Below are 17,552 nucleotides of genomic sequence, written 5' to 3'. Positions count from 1 at the left end.
ATGGAGAGGTACAAGGATTAATTAATTATTTGAAAAGCAGTTTGAGATTCTTGGATGAAAAGTCCTGTGTGAGTAAAACATATCATTAAAAGCATCTCCTGGTCCTCTGTGAAGTTAAAATAAAGCTGGAGCTTCTTAGTCATTCAAATAATTAAACCATAAATACTGTTTATTTTAATCTTCCCTTTAAAAAATAATCTAATCTAGGCAGTGATACCAGCCAAATAATGAAAAATGTTTCAAATTCAGGAGACCTATCAATTTGAAGAGCTTGATTCTTAATTGCTTTTTGATGTCTATCAGTGGAAAGTGAGAGCAATTGTATTTACTAATGCTGGGGCAGCTGGGAGGATGCCCACAGCTCCTCTGCCTGCACACTCTCCTGGGCACAACAGCTGTAGCTGCACAGGGTTTCTCACACTCTCCTATTTGACTTGCTAACCAACAGGGAGGTGCAGAACAGCCCATCTTACAGGCGTATGCCAAAGCCAGCACCCCCAAAAAAGGGAGGTGCACTGAAGCAGGGCTGCAGTAGCAACTTCTCCTCCTAGGAATGGTGGCAAGGGGGCAATTGGCCCGGGAAAAGGCACCTTCAGCCCTCGATGCAGTCAGCCCTTTGCACCCTGGGCAGCTCGCACTGCTTGTCTCTCCAAAAACTCAGCACTGAGTGGGTCTGTAAGTCAGCGCTGCCCTGGCTGCTCTGCACAGGTCCGCAGGGAGAGAGACCTCACAGCAGGAGAAGGGATGGAATCTGTATTTAAAATCATCTTTTACTTAGAGAGGTACATGCTAAATGTGGAAACCCCTCTTGGTCACTTCTCGGGGGACTTACTGTAAATTGGGGCATAAAACACATGCACTTGGCCCATATATCTCTCTTTGTCTCTAGTTTTTGTGCATGGTTTTGTTTTACAAAGTACATAGGTGAAGCAGAGGCTTGCAGGATCGAGTTTGTAATCGAAAGGAGCCTCTTTTAAGGTGTAACTTCTGCTGGGAACCTGCTGTGCTGGCCACCCCAACACCATCCCACAGAGCCTTCCCCCAGCTCAGAGGCTTTGTCTCACCCTTTCCATGGCCTCCCACCCCTCTCTGCCCATAGAAGATTTTGCAGCAATCACCAGTAGCCTGTGTGGGAATGTAGGGAGGAAGAAAGGATGTAATTGCCTTCCTGAGCCCCAGCGCTTTCATTAGTTAAATGTCCTCCCATCTTTCCACGCTAGTCCAGCTTCTACTGAATTTTCATCAGGCCAGAAGAGGCCTTTAGGGCCATTTGAAAGCAACCATCAGATAAAAGCGATTGTCATCCTCCTTATGCGGCAGGCAGGGAAGCAGACACGGGCAGACTGGTCACACAGGAAGGAGAGAGAGGAGGGACCCGGTGACTCAGAGCTTTTGACTCCCAGCTGTCAGCTTGAGACGCTGCGCCAGCCAAGCATAAAAGCACATGGTTATCTCTCAACTCATGAATAATCCCATTGATTTAAGCCATAAACTCCAGCATCCCGGCCTTCACCGTCTGACTATGCTCACCAAGAGTGGATAAACAGGAGTACAGCTCTGGATATTCCTCTTGACATAGAGGAGTATTTTAAAATGGTAGTTTCCCTGGTTCAGGTTTCTAAGAGAACCAGCAATGGAGATGAAGAGATGGCTTGGTCCTCAGGATGAGGGGTCCCTCAGGGGTGATGGAGGTCTCTCCATGCTGGACATGAGTGGGCTCAGCACCTCCCTCACAACTGCCCTGTTGGATGCGTGTGTGGTGCTGCCTGGTGACACTGACCTCAGTGGTGATTCCCAGGTGATGTGATCCCAGTTCCCAGGCTTTGCTGGAAGTGAAAGGGGCATTTGCATATAGGATGATACCCAGTGTCCTCTCCCAACTGGGATTACTGAATTCTTCATCCCTTTGCTCACACAGAATTGAGAAGTGTCCAAGTTGTGAAGGACTCTCACTCACAAGCAGAGATGCCCCTCAAAATTCAAACCCCAGTTTAGGGTACAGTTCACTCCCCCACAGCTGCTTCTGGCTTTGACTTTCTAGAACAGGGCTAAGAGATCAAGGGAAATAAGAAAGAAGCTCCGTTCTTGTTGCTGATGGGAGAGTGAGTAAAGCAACCTAAATTATACATGGATGGTGTGCTACCAGATGGTTGAGCGTTGTTCCCTTCCATTATGCAAAGTAATAGTTTCACAGACAAAGTAGAGAAGACCAGAGATACCAGAGCTTTTGGGAAACATATCCCATAGCTGACTGAAAAGTGTGTTTTACCTTTAGCTGTTGGCATAGGATTTTAGCTGGATGTCTGCTGTTCAGCCCTTCTCCAGAGGGGCAAAGTGTCAGCTCTGAGAAAGACTGAAGCCAATGAAAATGGGGTCATTCTGTTAGCAATTTAAAGGGCAGGGTTTGGGCTTTGCAGACTGGGACAGGAGCTGGTGGTTTAAATAAAATGTTCAATAAACCTGGGCAAAGCCCATTTTGCTTCTATTTATGAGAAGCTTTCAGTTTGGTCCTTTGCAGCTTTGTGATGTCTCAGCTGGAGATGTGTGAGCTGAATGGACCAATCCCCATTGCCTAATATGTCCAAATATTCTTCCTGGTCTGCATCCATCTGCTGCCTCATGTCATTATGGCATGCTAACATGAAAACCGAAGGTGTGAATGGAAAGCTACTTCTGCTGGCTTTAGCTCACGACAGCTCAGATACGGGTGCAATGCTCTCCTGGACACTTGGGTGAGGCTCAGCATATGCTGAAGCAGTGCTGGAACACATTTCTGGGGCTGAGGCTTCCCAGGGGCTCAAAGATATAAAAATAGGCCAGGCTTCCCTTATGGCTTCCCAATAACTGAAATTCAACTGATTAAACCTCCAGTTTAGGAAGGGTGGCCCTTGTCCTCATTCAGAGCTGTGGGATCTCAGCTTTTGGGCTGGTTTCTGAACCAGTTCCCTCTGAGACAAGAAGTTCTTTAAGAATCAGTGGCCAATACTGGATCAAATTCATTCACTTGCACTTGGCTGCAGATTCCCCTAGCACAGATGCTGGAGTTTATAATCTGCATTTCATTTGCCCCTCTTTTATTTCCCCCCCAGGAATACAAGGGGAAAACCGGGAAAGGACAGAAAGGATGGAGGAGCCCCACTTGTGCCTGGCTGCTGGGGACTTGTCAGTCTGACTCCTGCTCCAAGCCCTTCCTTCAGACTTCTGCCTGACCTCAGGTAAACTGCACCACAGCTTCCCCATTGCTCAGAAATAGTTAAATACACCACTCATTCCATAGCATTTACAAACCAACAGGTGGGAAGCATCACCTTGGATGAGCCAGGCACCTGTAAAATTGCTTACTAAGGTATGTGCTCCCAAATTCAAGGCATGGAAAACCCAAGGCTTTCATAACAAAATGTGGAAAACCCCCAACAAATACTCCAACACTCCCTTTCAGGCCACACCCCAAAAGCAAGAGAGACTATAATGGACAAATCCTCCTCTGGCAAGGGGCCAGAGCACCTCTTGCCCAGTCCCAACCTACTTCACCCCATGCAAAATCCCTGTGGGAGCAGGCTGGCATGGCCCAGACACTCGGTGGCATTGTCCTTTTGCTCATGGCAGCAATGCCAGCTCATGGTTAGCGTCTCGATGTCTGGCCAAAGCACATGGCAGACGGCTGTCTGAACCTGGGACCTGGGAAAATGGGGATAACATCAGGAAAAAACAAAAACATCTTACATACCTACTGCTCCCATCTCATCCCGCTCTGGGAGATGCCTCCTTGCCGTGGACTGAGTCAGCACCTGGTCTTGTGGTCCCTCAGCTCTCCATGGAGCTGCTGCCTGCTCCAGGCTTGGGGCTCTTGGCACGTGGCATTCCATATGCTGTGTCCCATCTGCTGCACAGCCAGCACTGGGAGCAGTGGTGTGGCTATTTCCACCCTGTTTGGGCTGGTTTGGCCCACCTGTGTGTGTGAATGCAGCTCCCCAGCGGGTCAGGATGGAGCAACAGCCCCTGTCCCTACCCTTTGAAAAATCTCCCCAGATGTTCATGGGATCTTAGGTTACCACAAAGTATCTGCCTGGATCTGGGCCTTGATTCTCCACTCTGTAGCTTTATTCCAGGCTGGCTGGGGCAGCGCCTCTCCCTCAGAGACCACAACTGACAGTTCTCCTCTCAGGGAGAGGGAGGAATGGGGCAGTGGTTGCATTTTGAGGGTGGGGAGAGGGAAAGGCTTTTTGAGGCCATGGGGCAGCTGCAGGGCTGGTGAGGATGATCAGGAATCACCTTCTTTCTCCTTCTCTGGGTGGGATGGTGAGGTGGATGTCTCACCTCTGCCAGCTGTAACAAACACAGGGGGCTGAGCTCCAGCAGTAGATGTGTCACCTCCTCCACCTGCTCCACTGGTGAGAGTGGCTTCATTCTGCAAAATAAGCACAAACAGAGAAGCTGAAATTGCCAAGTGGGAATTCAGTTTGTGTTCATGCTGAGAGCTGGCCAAAGAAGGAGAAAACATCCATCTCAGGAGGCAAGATTTGGACACTTGGCTTCACGTTTTGGTATGTTCAAACGTGATCTGTCAACTCCCATCAAGGGAAACAAGGAAGAACAAACAACCCAGCAGTCTGCTAAAGTGAGGGCTGCCATGGCTAGAAAGTTCATGAAGCGCATGGCTAAAAATAGATTAGTCTGAACTCACGATGTGAACAGAAATCCACACTCCACAACTGGATATTGTGGGGTTCCTTTCTCTCTTGCTGTGCTAAATCTTGGAGCATTGGGAAGTGAAATGCAAAAACAGCTCTTAAAAGTAATAATAATCCTCCTACCAAAATTAAAGCTCAGTTGTGCAACTTTCACGTTCCTCAGCCTTTTGTGTTTGAGAAAATTTATGGTAAGGATTTTACTTACCTGAGCTTTGGATGTCTCCAATATTAGTAGGCCACAAATGAATTGAGTGGATGATGCAAAAATGAGTGCCAATAAAATATTTACACCAATTCTTCATTCTGTGTGAAACTTCTTTTATGTATATGCATATACGTAATACTATAAATAATAGAAATTATGCTCATATTTTGTACTAGGGACGTAAACACTGGTCCCAACAGCAGTGGCAAATGAACCACTCACATTTTCTGATTGCATAATTTGCCTAGAGGATGGATACATAATTACACTATAATTAAGTATAATAAACAGAGAAAATGATTTGAGAAGGAAAAATTATCACAGCCTCAACCACATCAGCCAGAAGGTCTCTTCTAATTAGGTTATTTTACTAAACAAAATGTTTTTAAGGTGGGTCTGCTTTGAAATTGTACATTATAGCCCATGTAACGCAATGTACTTTATAAGTAAAACACAGCTTGTGTATGGACAGATGATATCTGATAGACTCATGAAACACACAGCCACTGGGTCCAGCCCAGCCAGGTGCTGAGTCCCTCACAGCCCCAGTCCATGGAGCAGACCCTGAGCGCTGCTCTGGGAAATTGCAGCCTTTCACTTGCGCTCACTCATGGGCTCTTGGTATATTACTTGTTTGTCTGGGTTTCTTTCTGATTTAAGGCAGAAATGAGAGCACCAGGTAATTCTGATGCTGTCATCCTGTAATGATACAGGGGAGGCAAAGGACAAGAAAAGAGGCTGCTCAAGCTGGCCCAGATAGCTCCTGGTGTTTGGAGTTCAGTTTTGAAGCATTATTCCCGCTCAAAAGCTTTACCCTCACTGATGGGGCTCAGTGCTTGACAAAATGAGAAGATGGAGTTATCTCTAATGTTGCTGTGGCTGAAGGAATCCAAATCAGTGCTTTCTGAACTACAGGACTCAGGAGGATCCCCATATCTGCTCCTGTACATGGTAAAGGCCACTGGACACCCTCCAGCTCATTCCTCTTACAACTACAGCTTATTTTTTCCAAACACTTGGCCCCAGCCACTCAGGGACTGCAGGAGCTCTTAGCGGAGCCTTGGAGCGCTACTCTGCAGGAAGCTACTGCTCCTGTTCCCCACCACCACAAAAAGTAAAAAATGTTCAGCTTCAAGTTTCAGCCAGAAGATGTCTGGATACATCCGCCTCATTTCCACATTTGCCTTCCTCTTGTGAGTACTTGGAGATTGTGATCAAGCCTCTCTTCAAGCCTCTCTCCTGTAAGCTCATTGCTGCCTGATACCAATCTCTGCTGGTTTCCTGGCTCTTCAGGGCTCCTACAACCTTGCAATGTTCTTTGGGAAGATCTCTGTGTATCAGCAACCTGATTTCTTAACTATTCACTCCCTTCTTCAGTTCCTGAGTCATTTGTAATATTTACTTGCAACGATTTAGGTTTCCTTTCAGGTCACTGTAAGAAAAAGCGTAACTTCAGTAGCACATCCTGTTGGTACCTGCTTGGGATGATATCTAAGAAGGGACTTGCATCCAAGGAGAAAATGCCCCTGGACAAGGCCAGGTGGGATGGGGCCCCAGTCTAGTGGGCGACATCCCTGCTCACGGCAGGTTAGAAGGCTGGAACCAGATGATCTTTAGGCTGCCTTCCAACCCAACCCATTCTACTCTATGATTCTAAGGACAATCCACAGAAACAAGAAACTGTGCCCTAAAATATCAGTTGTGCACAGCAGCACAAGGTCCTTGAATTCAAACTGTTCAACATTATGTTGTGAGAACATCTCCAAATGCCCAGAGAAGGTCTTTCTCCAGCTCTGCCTGCTGCTCACCAGGGTAACAGAGAGCAGTGTGGTGGTCAAGAAGAATCTTCTCTTGTTTGGAGTTTTCCACTCTTAAGTATTTGCAGAGCTTTGAACCACAAAGTGCTGTGGGTTATTGATGGATTGCTGATGTGTGTGGCTACAGGGTGCCCTAGGGTCTGTATCCTCCTCGTGGATGCTTCAGCTTCTCTCCCCATCTCAAGCACTCTCAGGTGAGTGGTGACCTGGTTTCAACAAGGAGCTGCCATGACAAATCACGTGGCAGTCACAGACGTTGCAAACTCAAGCCAAAGAGTCATTCTCAGATGCTTGGCAAACGCCAGACCACAGAAACTCAATGTGTTGTAAGATTCCACTTGGTCCCATAATGATGGGTGGGAAAAAGGAGGAGGATTATCCGTAGACCTCAAAGTGTTTTACAAAGGGAGACAAATGCTGCTATTCCCATTTATTGGATAGGGCAATGGCAAGCTGAGACTTGCACGAAGTCACCCAATTAATCAGCCAGAAAACTGCCACTGAAACCCATGTTCTGGTCTAAACAGGTTCTCAGACTGCCCTCATCACTGGAATATCTGAGTACCCTCCAGTAGCACATGAGAATTCGGGCATGCCCACGCTGGCTGATGCAAACAGCTGCCTCTCCATCCAGCCCCCTTCTCAGCCAGCTGGACACCAGCCATCTCCAGGTGGAATGTAGCCACATTCACACCGTCCTGAGCCCGGATGTACAAATCCCACCACAAGCTGGGGTGAAAGCGCAACCCACCCCCACCCTAACTCAGCTCTGTGGCTTCCAGGGTGCAGCTTGGTTATGGGGCATGGACAAAGCAGATGCAAGACTATCTCTGAGAGCAGACAGATATTTCCTTATCCTAAATCCAGTTTCATCATCTGTACTGCCCTTCAGAGAATGTCCTTTGCTTTAGTTCCCACTGAGACATGGAGACAGAGCACAAACGTGCTGGTTATCTGGTCATGGCTCCGTGGAGGAGAGATTTGGAAGATGACACTTAAACAGGGATATTTGGATACACCACCACAAAAAAAAGGAAAACATCCCAAATATATTTAGTAAGTCAGGAAAAAGGAAAGAGAAGGAGAGCGTCTCTAAACTCAAGATCTATTTGTCATAAGCAAGAGTACGAAAAAATAGGTAACAATGACCTGAAGGAAGACTAGCTGTTATTACAGGGCATTATACTGGCAAAGTTCCTGTACACCACAACAATAGCTCTCTCCAGACTTCTCTTCCCTTCCAAAGCATGAGGAAACACCAGTGCATTTAGCCTCAACTCCCTGGCAGACAGCATCACTTCCTTGTGAGAGCTGACACAGCCACGGGAAGGCTGTTCTTTGCAGCAGCTACAAAAGCCCTGTGTGACCCAGCAGGTCTGACGTAGAGCTGAAGAAATGAGTCCTGCTCCAAGGAAGCTAAAAATCCCAAGGTGCCCTGAGAGCTCATCCTGGACTACTCATGCTCCCAGGTTTAGAAATCCTTTGAGGGTTGCTGAGTTCACACGAACCACTCCCAGCTCTGGAAGTCCAGCTCTGCTCACCCTGACTTTGTTTTCTTCCCCGGGCACCCACATCCATCGTCTGCCAGCAGTAGGCCATTGGTCAAGGTGGGCTTTCTCTGATGCTCTTCCCTGTTTCTGGATCCAGATCCCTGCTGTCAAGGACGGTGGCTTCACTCACTCCTGCCCCTTCTCCTGGGGCAAGCAGGGCAGCCCGCGGTTCTCTGCAGCTTTGCGTTTGTTGGACTTTAGTGCCAAGCCCTGAGCGAACGCACAGCTCGTGCCTGCGCAGAGAGGGCACGGGCGCTGCTGGAACAACGGACCTGCTTAACTTGGCCACATCATCCAGGAAGTTTGTGGCACAGCTGCAAATAAAATCCAGACCTTTTGCCTTTTGGGGCTGTTCTTCACAACAACACTGCTCTTCCTCTGGGCATCTGGGCTTGTTGTCTTATTGGGATGAGCTACTCAGCAAGTCTCCTTAAAGGGAAAGAGCCACGCTTTCATTCTTTAGAGAAAAAGACACCACCTACATCAGAAAACCCCACAGATTCTTGCAATTATTGCCATGCATGGACAGCTTTCCCTCCCTTTGTGATCTTTACCACTTCCTCACCATATGGAAAAGGCCTGATCCTGATGAAAATAGTCATGGTTCCAGAAACGCCACCCAGACAATGTTGATTTACCTCCACAAAGGATGTGGCCCAGTGCTTTTGGCCAGACTTTCCTGCAGGCAGCCAGTCCCATCCCTGCCTCCTCCACCCAGAAGGCTGGGAAAGTCAAGTGACAATAAGTCTGCTCAGCTTCACCTGGCCCACCCAGGGAACAGCTATTTCTGTACAGACACGGAAAACCCAAGCCCTGTCCCTTTAATCTAACATCTCATGCATGTTACTAAACCTAATTTGAAAAAAAAGAAAAAAAAACCAACCTGAAAATAGCATTAAAGGAAGCAAAGGATTTGAACTGCACTGTATTTTTAAGATAGTCTTTCTGGAAAACACTGTATTTAAAAAATACCCCTTCTACCATGAGGTTTCTGAAACTATAGAGCCATCCCAAGCTCCTCTGAGATAGGGCTTGTAATTAGGAACTGAGTAATGGAGTAAACACAATTGGCTTTGTATTAAGAGGCAATGTGTCTGTGTCTTATTGCCCCACTCCAGAGGGGTTTGGGGCTATTTGTGCTGGAAATTAAAGCTAAGAGCAGTGATGATGAAGGTGGCTCACCTTCCATGCCTGACAGAAGGATGGTATCACAGGGTACAAATCTCCCAGGGGCTTTGGAGGAAAAAACACAACTTTAGAGAATTTAAGGTCCCCTGTCTCCCACACCTGCAGCACTGTTGATTTAAGGTGAGAGCCTGCAACCTGACGTGTTTGGGAGAGCAGCTGTTGAGCTGTGGCGGGCAGAGGCTGAACACTGCACCCTCCTCTTAAGTGAAGTGATACCAACTCAAGACTATTCTAACAATAAGATCTCATTCCTTCATATTCGCTTGACATATTCCTATTAAAGGGATGGCAAAACCAGGGAAACAGAAGTTTCCATGGTGGTTTTATGCCAGGCATAAATATCTATGTCAAAGCCTTTCAGGCCTCTTTGCATTCCCAGAGCAAGGACCAAATCTGACTTTGGATTTTTAAATTTTCTTCCAATTTGATGGTGTGAAATCTGACAGCCAGGCAGATATGTCTGCCTTGATCTTTGGTGTGGATCTCCTGTTGCACTCCCCTCTGTCTTCCCATGCCTCAATAGGGGAAAGTAAAACTGCTGTCCAGAACCATTCAACACAGCATCCCAGGTCTGTAAACTCAGGAGTTGCCTCCTGGAGCTCTGGAAGATTCTGACCCAATCTCAAAACTGGGTATAAAGCCCATATTCATACGGCGAGCACACATGCTTGGAGCATCTGCATAAACATATGGCAGTTCCACATCCCACTCACCAGCTTCCTGGGCTGAACACACGGAAGTTTTGTGAGAACCAGCAGTTTCTGAGCCCTGGGTTTCTGCCTCTCATCCCTGAAGCACAGTCCTTCCTTGGCTCTCTGAGAGATACCACTACCCTCCTAATCTGGCAGTTCTTGCACGGAGTCTTTCTGAATCTTTACTCTTCCATAGCCTTTTTTGCAGGTCAAGCTCCTCTCTGGCTGCCCTGACAATCTCTTTCCTCACCTTCCCATTGCAAACAGACGTGTTATCTCCACTTAATCCCAAATGCTGAGAAGAATCATTTCCAGGATCAGTAACTACACTTCACATATCTTGGGATTGTGCTGGGCTGCTAATCTGCAGAGCTCATTGCAAATTTTTCCAGCTATATCTTTTGTTTAATGAAAGATGTTTTGCCAAAGGAGCCATTTTCCTTAAATATACTTCTTTGAAGCAGAACTTCTAAAACTTTTGGCTATTGTTTCTGACGGTATCATTTTTCCTGTCTTATCAGCATTTTCTGTGCAAACATACCCACCTATCAGCATGTTTTCCATGTTAGCAACCAAACTTGAGTCCAACATTCCTTCTGCTACTGCTGAGAAAGCAACAAACCACACAGAATGGATTTAAACAAATCATGTAGCTGTGGAGAGACCCTTCTGTGTCATTCTGTGCCTGTGCCTATGCCACTCACAGGGCACATTAGTTTAAACTCTTAGAAACTCCCAGAGATGGAGATCTCTGCATCATCAGTTCCAGCATCTCCCGCTCTTTATGGATACAGTTTTCCTAAACTCTCACCTCCTCTGTTTGGCTGACAATTAAACCAAGTGGGTCTTGTCCTTCCCCATGCAAATAGACCCATGACCACTGCACTCTTTTACCAGACCCCTTTCAGCTACTGTCTTCACAAGTGAAGCCTCTCATAGCTCTCTTCAGTCTTTTCTAGACTAAACAAATCCAATTTAAAAAATAATCCTGACAGGTCATGTTTTGTGAAACCTGTTACCAGTCCTGTTGTCCTCCTCCAGACTTCCTCTGGAGTTTACATCTTATTTGAAGTCTGGAGTGTGGATCTGAGGCCTGGGCCTCTCCAGCACCACAAGGACCTCCACACAAGAGGGTGTTCTTAATATCCCTTCTAATAACAAGTATCTTTCTGGCCACAGCATCACATGATGGTGGACTAAGACTGGAGCTTGTCCTCTACCAGCTCCCCTGGCATAGTACCAGGACCTTGACCTGATTCCTTATGTGTGTTTTTATTATGCACTTCCTTTTTTCGACTAAGGTTATTTCTAAAGTGTATTCATTAACATTTAAGAACATTTAAGATCAATCCTCCTCCCAATGCTGGGGTTTTCCAGGCTATTTTGGTTTAGCCATCTGCTCCACCATCCAGTTAACAGAGAAATAAATGAACTGCAAGCAGCACAGACTTCTGTGGATGGTCCTCTCACTTTGACAGTGAATCATGCCTGCCTAATCCTCAAGGGTGTTATTCCAACTGATGGCTGAAAAATAGCAATTATGCTGATAGGTATCATTTCTGATACCAAGAGCAGTCCAAAGAAGCCTGAAGCCAAGAGTGATACCAGTGAATAATAGGTGAATCCCTGCTCATCCCCCCGTACTGAGAAACAGGCTTGAGCACCAAGCCCTGAAACTACACTCTCTCCTTTTTTTTTTTTACAAGAGGACAGCAGCAAAGCTGGATTATTCATGGCTGTGAAAGCAGGATGGGCACATCAGTATGCCCCTAAAGCCAAGATGATGAGCTAACCAACTTTGTATTGTTAGAAGAGTCCCCACCTACACTTTCACACAAAGGGCTGATTAGCTCATGCAAAACTCTGGGAGGATGCCATCTTTCATCGCTACCAGAAGATGTTTAATATATGTTAAGTTGCCAACAATTAAGTGTTTGTGTGTGTGTACACACAGCCCAGGAGCTGCACACCGTGCTGGGGCAGAGTCCTGTGCTGGGCAGAGAGTCCACAGTGCCTGGGGTCCTTGCACCACTCCTGCAATGTCCTGCTGCAAGGGAGCCATGAACACTCCATGGTCCGAGTCACTGATGGAAATACTGAATGCACTAAAACACACAGGAATAAGGATGTGAAGCATCAGTGCCTCATGGCACAGAACTTCTCTCAAAACCACTGGGTTTACATTGCTGCCAGGGTCACCTCTATGAGAAGTGCTGCGTGGCCCAAAAGGGAAATGAGCAGGTGGGAGGAACTGGGAAGAAAAGTCCTCTGAGGTAACACATCCCCCTGTTCCTCCATTGGTGAAGCCATGCTGTTCAGAGGAACAGATGGACTAAGGCTGCATAGAGCCCATCGTTTGTGAACCAGCGATAACGTACTTGTCCACTTTCAGCGTTCTCACAGTGCAAACAGCTAGAACGATCTCTTTATGTCACAGATCTTATGTCCCAGACGGACACAAATGAGAATCAAAGGAAGAAATGCTCTCCAGTATGAGAAAACAGAAAAGTCAGCGATGCATTTGCTATGTTCCAATGGCATACCTTGTCCTCAGTTAACATAGGAAGTAATGTCTTCTCACTGTCTGTTTCTGCACTCTTCTTCCATGGTCCTTGTTGAAGATTTGCAGGATGTCAGGAATGCCCTATGCTCCCCATTAGCTTAACAGTTACCTGGAAAACAAAGTGACCAAAAAAGTCATGCATAGAAATGCACTTTTGACTAACATATAACAATATATTGATATATTTTCTGACTACAGCCTGAAAGCAGTAACAGACACAGAGGTGTATCACAAAAATGTTTGCTTGAAAATAGGAGAACTTTTTTTGTCTTACTTATACAGGGAGACAGCAGTTATTACATATAGAGGATTTTTCCACCTGGACCACCTGTATTCTAAGGAGTGGATGCTGAGGATGTGTCACCTGCATCACCTCTTCCCAGGGATGATGGGCAAATCAAGCCCATGGGGAAATCTCTGTAAACTCATGCCCTACAGCTTGTGGGGAAGAATTATCCCAGAATAACTTTGGTCTGTTTCTGACAAAGAATAACTGGCTGAATCCCAAATGATTACATCCCTGTAGAACCTTGCAGCAGTTATGGTTCTGGGAGCTGGGCTCCAGCACAGCCCATTTACCTGGTAGGATCTCCCAGTCCCGAGCCCACCATGGTTCCTCTTTCAGACAGACCAGGACCTCTCCATCACTGTGTGTTCACAGCAGATGCACCAAGTGAGGCAAAGAGAGAGTTTGTGGAGGCAGGCAGCTCCCTCTGCTTCCTCAGGCCACTGCTTGCACTTAACAGAGCATTTTTACTCTGTGGAAGTCTTTGCACCAAATGACTTTGTCCTAATCACTGCACTGCCTCCGTTATCACCCGCACAAACATTCCCTTCAGATCAACATACCGGCTGGGCCAGGAATCACACAATTGATGTTTTGCTTTCCACTGCCTTATCTAAATCCAGTTACTGCTCAAAATGAGACTAAGTCAACAGACTTAATTGAATGAAAAGGCTGTGAGACAACCTGGAGATTTGTGGCTGTGTGTGTCCATGCAGGAGTTAACCACTGCACAAACACTTTGCCACAAATGGAGCCGGGCTGAGCGGGATCGGTTTCTCCTCAGCCTGGAAGCTCCCGACATGCCAGGGTTGTGTGAGGCATTATTGGGGCTGGCAGGAGGATTTAGACAGCACCACAAACAATGTACCACCATGGAGAAAAGCTGGGGATGGACAATGGAGGAGCCCATCAGCAAACACTTCTTCTTGCTGCCTAGATTAGGAGATAGCAGAGATCCCAGAGTAATGGCCAAAAATAATTGCTCCCCTGTAATCGCTGCTGTCCAGATATGCGAAATAGCCCTAGGAAACCCACTGGGAGCAGCAGGTTGCTTGATATCCTTAGTTCTTGCCGGGGAGGCAGCTGCCAGACTCCAGATGTCCCCAGTGGTCAGCTCTTGCAGGCATCACAGGATTTTCCAGGCTGTACAGCCATGGCATTCCTTCTGCGGTTCAGGAGAGAAAGGTCTAAATGAAACATGTGGGAACAGCCACACTGGTCAGACCCTTGCTCCTCCTCACCTGTCCTCCTGTCTTCAATGGAGACCATGAACATACTCTAGGGAAAGACCATTAAACCTGAACTGGGCCATAGCAAGGATTCAGTCCCCACTGTGACAGTGCTGTGCCAGGATTCTCCAGGGCTGCAGGAGGAAAAGGACACAGCCTTACCCTGCAGTTACAGCCTGCCCTGGCAAAATCTGTGCCTCTCCTTTTCCTACCACCTGCTTGGCTCAGAGGCCCCACATTGGCATCCAGTGCTGCTGCTGTTCAGGGAGGCTGGAGTGGGAATGTTCAGGTTCACGCCAATGGTTCATCTTGGCCACTGCCCGAAGGGAGTCTGAGGCTGCAAACCTCCTAAAATAGACGTTAAGTATCTTCTAATACAACATGACTCACTACTTTCCTGGCTGGGAGGACTCTCTCGGGTGATGGAGAACCTGAATCAGGTTCTTCAGTAGGCAGTGATGGCCTGATGGACATCTCAAGGTGACTTTGCCATGAGCCATTTTAGCGGGGGGGCTGAACATGGATTTTGGCTGAAAAGCTCATCCCATTTTCCAGAGAGAGACCATGCCTTGCACAGGCCACCCACTTGTCACCACACGCTGGCTTGGCGCCAGGACATTTGGCTGTAAAAATGCAGCTGTGGTGGTGTCCCTTAAAGAAAAGAGGGCACTAACCCAGCTAGATCCTTCCTCCCAACAGGAGTTCTTGCCCTTTGGCGTGCCACACGAGCAGACAGCACAACTTTTCCAGCAAAGTCAGGAAGGATGGGAAAGCTGATGAGCTTTGTGCTCAGGTGCACATGGCCAGAGTGCTACACAATGTCAAAAGAAACTGCTGCTGAATGCCTGGGATTCGGGATACAACAATAACACACAGCACTATATTTCATCCTTTTAACAAGTGCTGAATATGCAAAGGCTCCTTTCCCAGCTTCTGTCCTCATCTTGGAAGCTGGGGAAGAGCTGTGTGTATAATTATTTTCAGATGCCATTCACGTTATTGATTATCTGAGTAGGATGCACAAATAATGGCAGCTAATGCCAGAGCAGAGGTCGAATGAAGCTCACTCCCTTTTGGGAAAAGCTGAAAGAAACCCACCGTGTGAATGGGTCATTGAAAACAGCCTGGGATATATTCCCTACAGTCACTCCAAAAGTTCAAGGCCAGGGGAAAAAAAGGAAAAAAAAAAAAAAAAAAGAAGCTGTCTCTGTATTCACTAAACTTCTAATATCTGAAAGTGCTTAAAAAACCACTCACACTTCTTTTCATATGCTCATGGAAAAACACACTAAGCTTTTGACTCGATGGTTTTGTTTTTCCAGCGAGTCCCTTCCAGGCTCCACGCGCCCTCTCACAGTCACGTCTGCTGGGTGAGCTGGGAGCTGACAAACTTGAGAGGAGCTCTCTGTGATTTTGCCACATCGGGTTTCAAGTATCAGCTTGCTGGAAGTGTGGTGGAGAGGGAGGAGGGAGGGAAGTGGTGCGAGCTTTGCCAGCACACCTGCACAAGCTTTGGGCTCTCCTGGACACTCTGTGTGCTAATGATGTATAACCTGCAGAGCCTGGCAGCTCGCTCGCTGAAGACTCTACCAGACAGCCTGTGCATGCCTCTGATTCCTCATTTCTTAAAACAAGTAAGAAACTGCCCCCCACTCCCAGCCCCATGATGTAGGTAAATGCCCAGGATGGAAACCAAGATGTGCTCAGCTGGGCAGAGCTTCTACCAAGGCAAGGGACAGATGACAATTTAATTATGGTGCTTTAGGTATATGCAATTCCTCTTGTAAAGCAAAAGGGAGGAAAAAAGCTGAAAGAGAGACAGAGTTCATTTCAGCTCCAACGTTCTGTTAATTTTTCTTTTCACTATTAGAGATGCATCTGGATCCTATTTCTAACCCACTCTCAAATTTGCTCAAATTAAAATCCCAGATCACTGCTGTGTTTTCAAGTTGAAGTGTGCGTAGTAGCCAAGGTTTATATTGCAATTTCTGGAGTTATGGAATGATGAGCTCCAAAAGCGGAAAGTCTGTTGTATGCCTGAGTCCTGGGGAAAAAAAACCTGGTTGGCATCAGTGTTATTTGGAATTGGAGCCCATGTATAGAATAAATAGCCCTGAAGTTCAAACACAGCTACATTTTACGTGTGATTCTGCCCACTGGAGCTGGTCAGTGCGGAAGAGCAAAGGCTGCCATGCGGGAGATGTAGGAATGGGAAGTGCTATTTAATTATAAAGCCTGGATATTTTTCAACTTTCCCCTGACATTTAAAAGTTCCTCCATCAGTTTGGGGGCTTATTTTAATACGAAGTTCACTTTCTGACTAAAACAGCACTTGCTTTGAAATACCTGCACTTTCTCTATTTCTCCCCGAATCCCAGTCCAGCATCCTGCTTATGTCTAAATCCAGTGGTCTCGTTAGACTGGAAACACCATAGCTCTCATGGAGTTATGAATCCCCCATATTCTCTGGGCTTTCATCTCTGCCATGACAATTCCCAGCCTCTGCCAGGTGAAGCCAGCCAGCCAATATTTATGGAAAATGAACAGACTAATCATTTCCAATAGCGGGCCACAATTATGATATAATTACAGCAGTTTACACTGACATCCAAGTGGACGGATATGAGCCAAAAAATTGGAGTAATGGCTCCACCCATCTACCACCCAAATGTAAACAAGCCAGCATGGTTAAAAAGAGGACTGGAAGTCAGGCCTGGGGTGTTCTCGTTCAGCTGTGTTATGGTGGGATAGCCAAACTTCCACACAACCTTCCTGCCAGGCAATTCATCCAGCCCTAAGCTGACCTTACCTCACTCAGAAAGTTCAGCGGCTTCTCTCAATATCAGCTTCTTTTTAAACAGGGCTAGAAGTGCACTATGGTCAATAAGAGCAAGAGATACTATTTTGGAGATTGGGTGTTGCACGATCATGATTTAAACCTGTTAACTACATAAAACGCAGCTCAGCCCAAGCCATGGTTGATCCTGGTTTTGTGTGTACGTGTAGGCAGGGAAACAGTGGCAGGGAGGAAGGGAGTCCTGAGAAGAGCCCTGAAGTTACCCTTAAAACTTTCTTCCTTGCCCCTCTCCAAGTTGGCCTAAATTCAACTAAATTAAAGTATTCCTCAAATTACATTTCCAGTAAATTCACAACCCTGAACAAACCAGCATCTGCTGTTTGTTGAGGCATCTTCGTGTGCCATGGTTGATCCGTTCTTCCTGGTACCATCACCTGGAGAAAAAGGATGCTGCTCAGCTTCCAGTTCCCACTCCTAACCATGAGACCAGCTTGGCCTAAGCATGGCCTGTGCCTGCATCTCTGGATACCACAA

At 46.8% G+C, this 17,552-nt stretch overlaps 1 protein-coding gene and 1 long non-coding RNA gene across 6 annotated transcripts in view; one reads left to right on the top strand and one right to left on the bottom strand.

Moving 5' to 3' along the window:
* The window catches only part of BMP2 (bone morphogenetic protein 2), a 203,634-nt gene that overhangs the window by 159,619 nt on the left and 26,463 nt on the right, over positions 1-17,552 (top strand). For 3 of the 5 annotated variants that reach the window (XR_007202348.1, XM_048297634.1, XM_048297633.1), the window contains exon 4: positions 3,090-3,215. Coding sequence is in view for 3 of the 5 variants with exons in the window: in XM_048297634.1 (XP_048153591.1) it covers positions 3,090-3,215 (126 nt within the window). In the remaining 2 variants the exon portion in view is untranslated. Of the gene's footprint in view, positions 1-3,089; positions 3,216-3,294; positions 4,990-17,552 lie in introns of those variants that run through there. The other 2 variants (XM_048297632.1, XR_007202349.1) reach the window with 2 other exon arrangements.
* Positions 1-17,552, bottom strand: part of LOC125323066 — a 31,438-nt gene that overhangs the window by 4,007 nt on the left and 9,879 nt on the right. Inside the window, exons 3-4 of the long non-coding RNA XR_007202350.1 lie at positions 12,687-12,815; positions 3,728-4,408 (exon numbers count right to left, since the gene is read on the bottom strand). This is a non-coding gene — a long non-coding RNA (uncharacterized LOC125323066). The remainder of the gene's footprint in view (positions 1-3,727; positions 4,409-12,686; positions 12,816-17,552) is intronic.

The sequence above is a fragment of the Corvus hawaiiensis genome, chromosome 3, assembly GCF_020740725.1.
Source record: "Corvus hawaiiensis isolate bCorHaw1 chromosome 3, bCorHaw1.pri.cur, whole genome shotgun sequence".
NCBI classification, from domain to species: domain Eukaryota; kingdom Metazoa; phylum Chordata; class Aves; order Passeriformes; family Corvidae; genus Corvus; species Corvus hawaiiensis.
The sequence above is the reverse complement of the archived record's forward strand: the minus strand, read 5'-3'. Positions and strand labels throughout refer to the sequence as shown.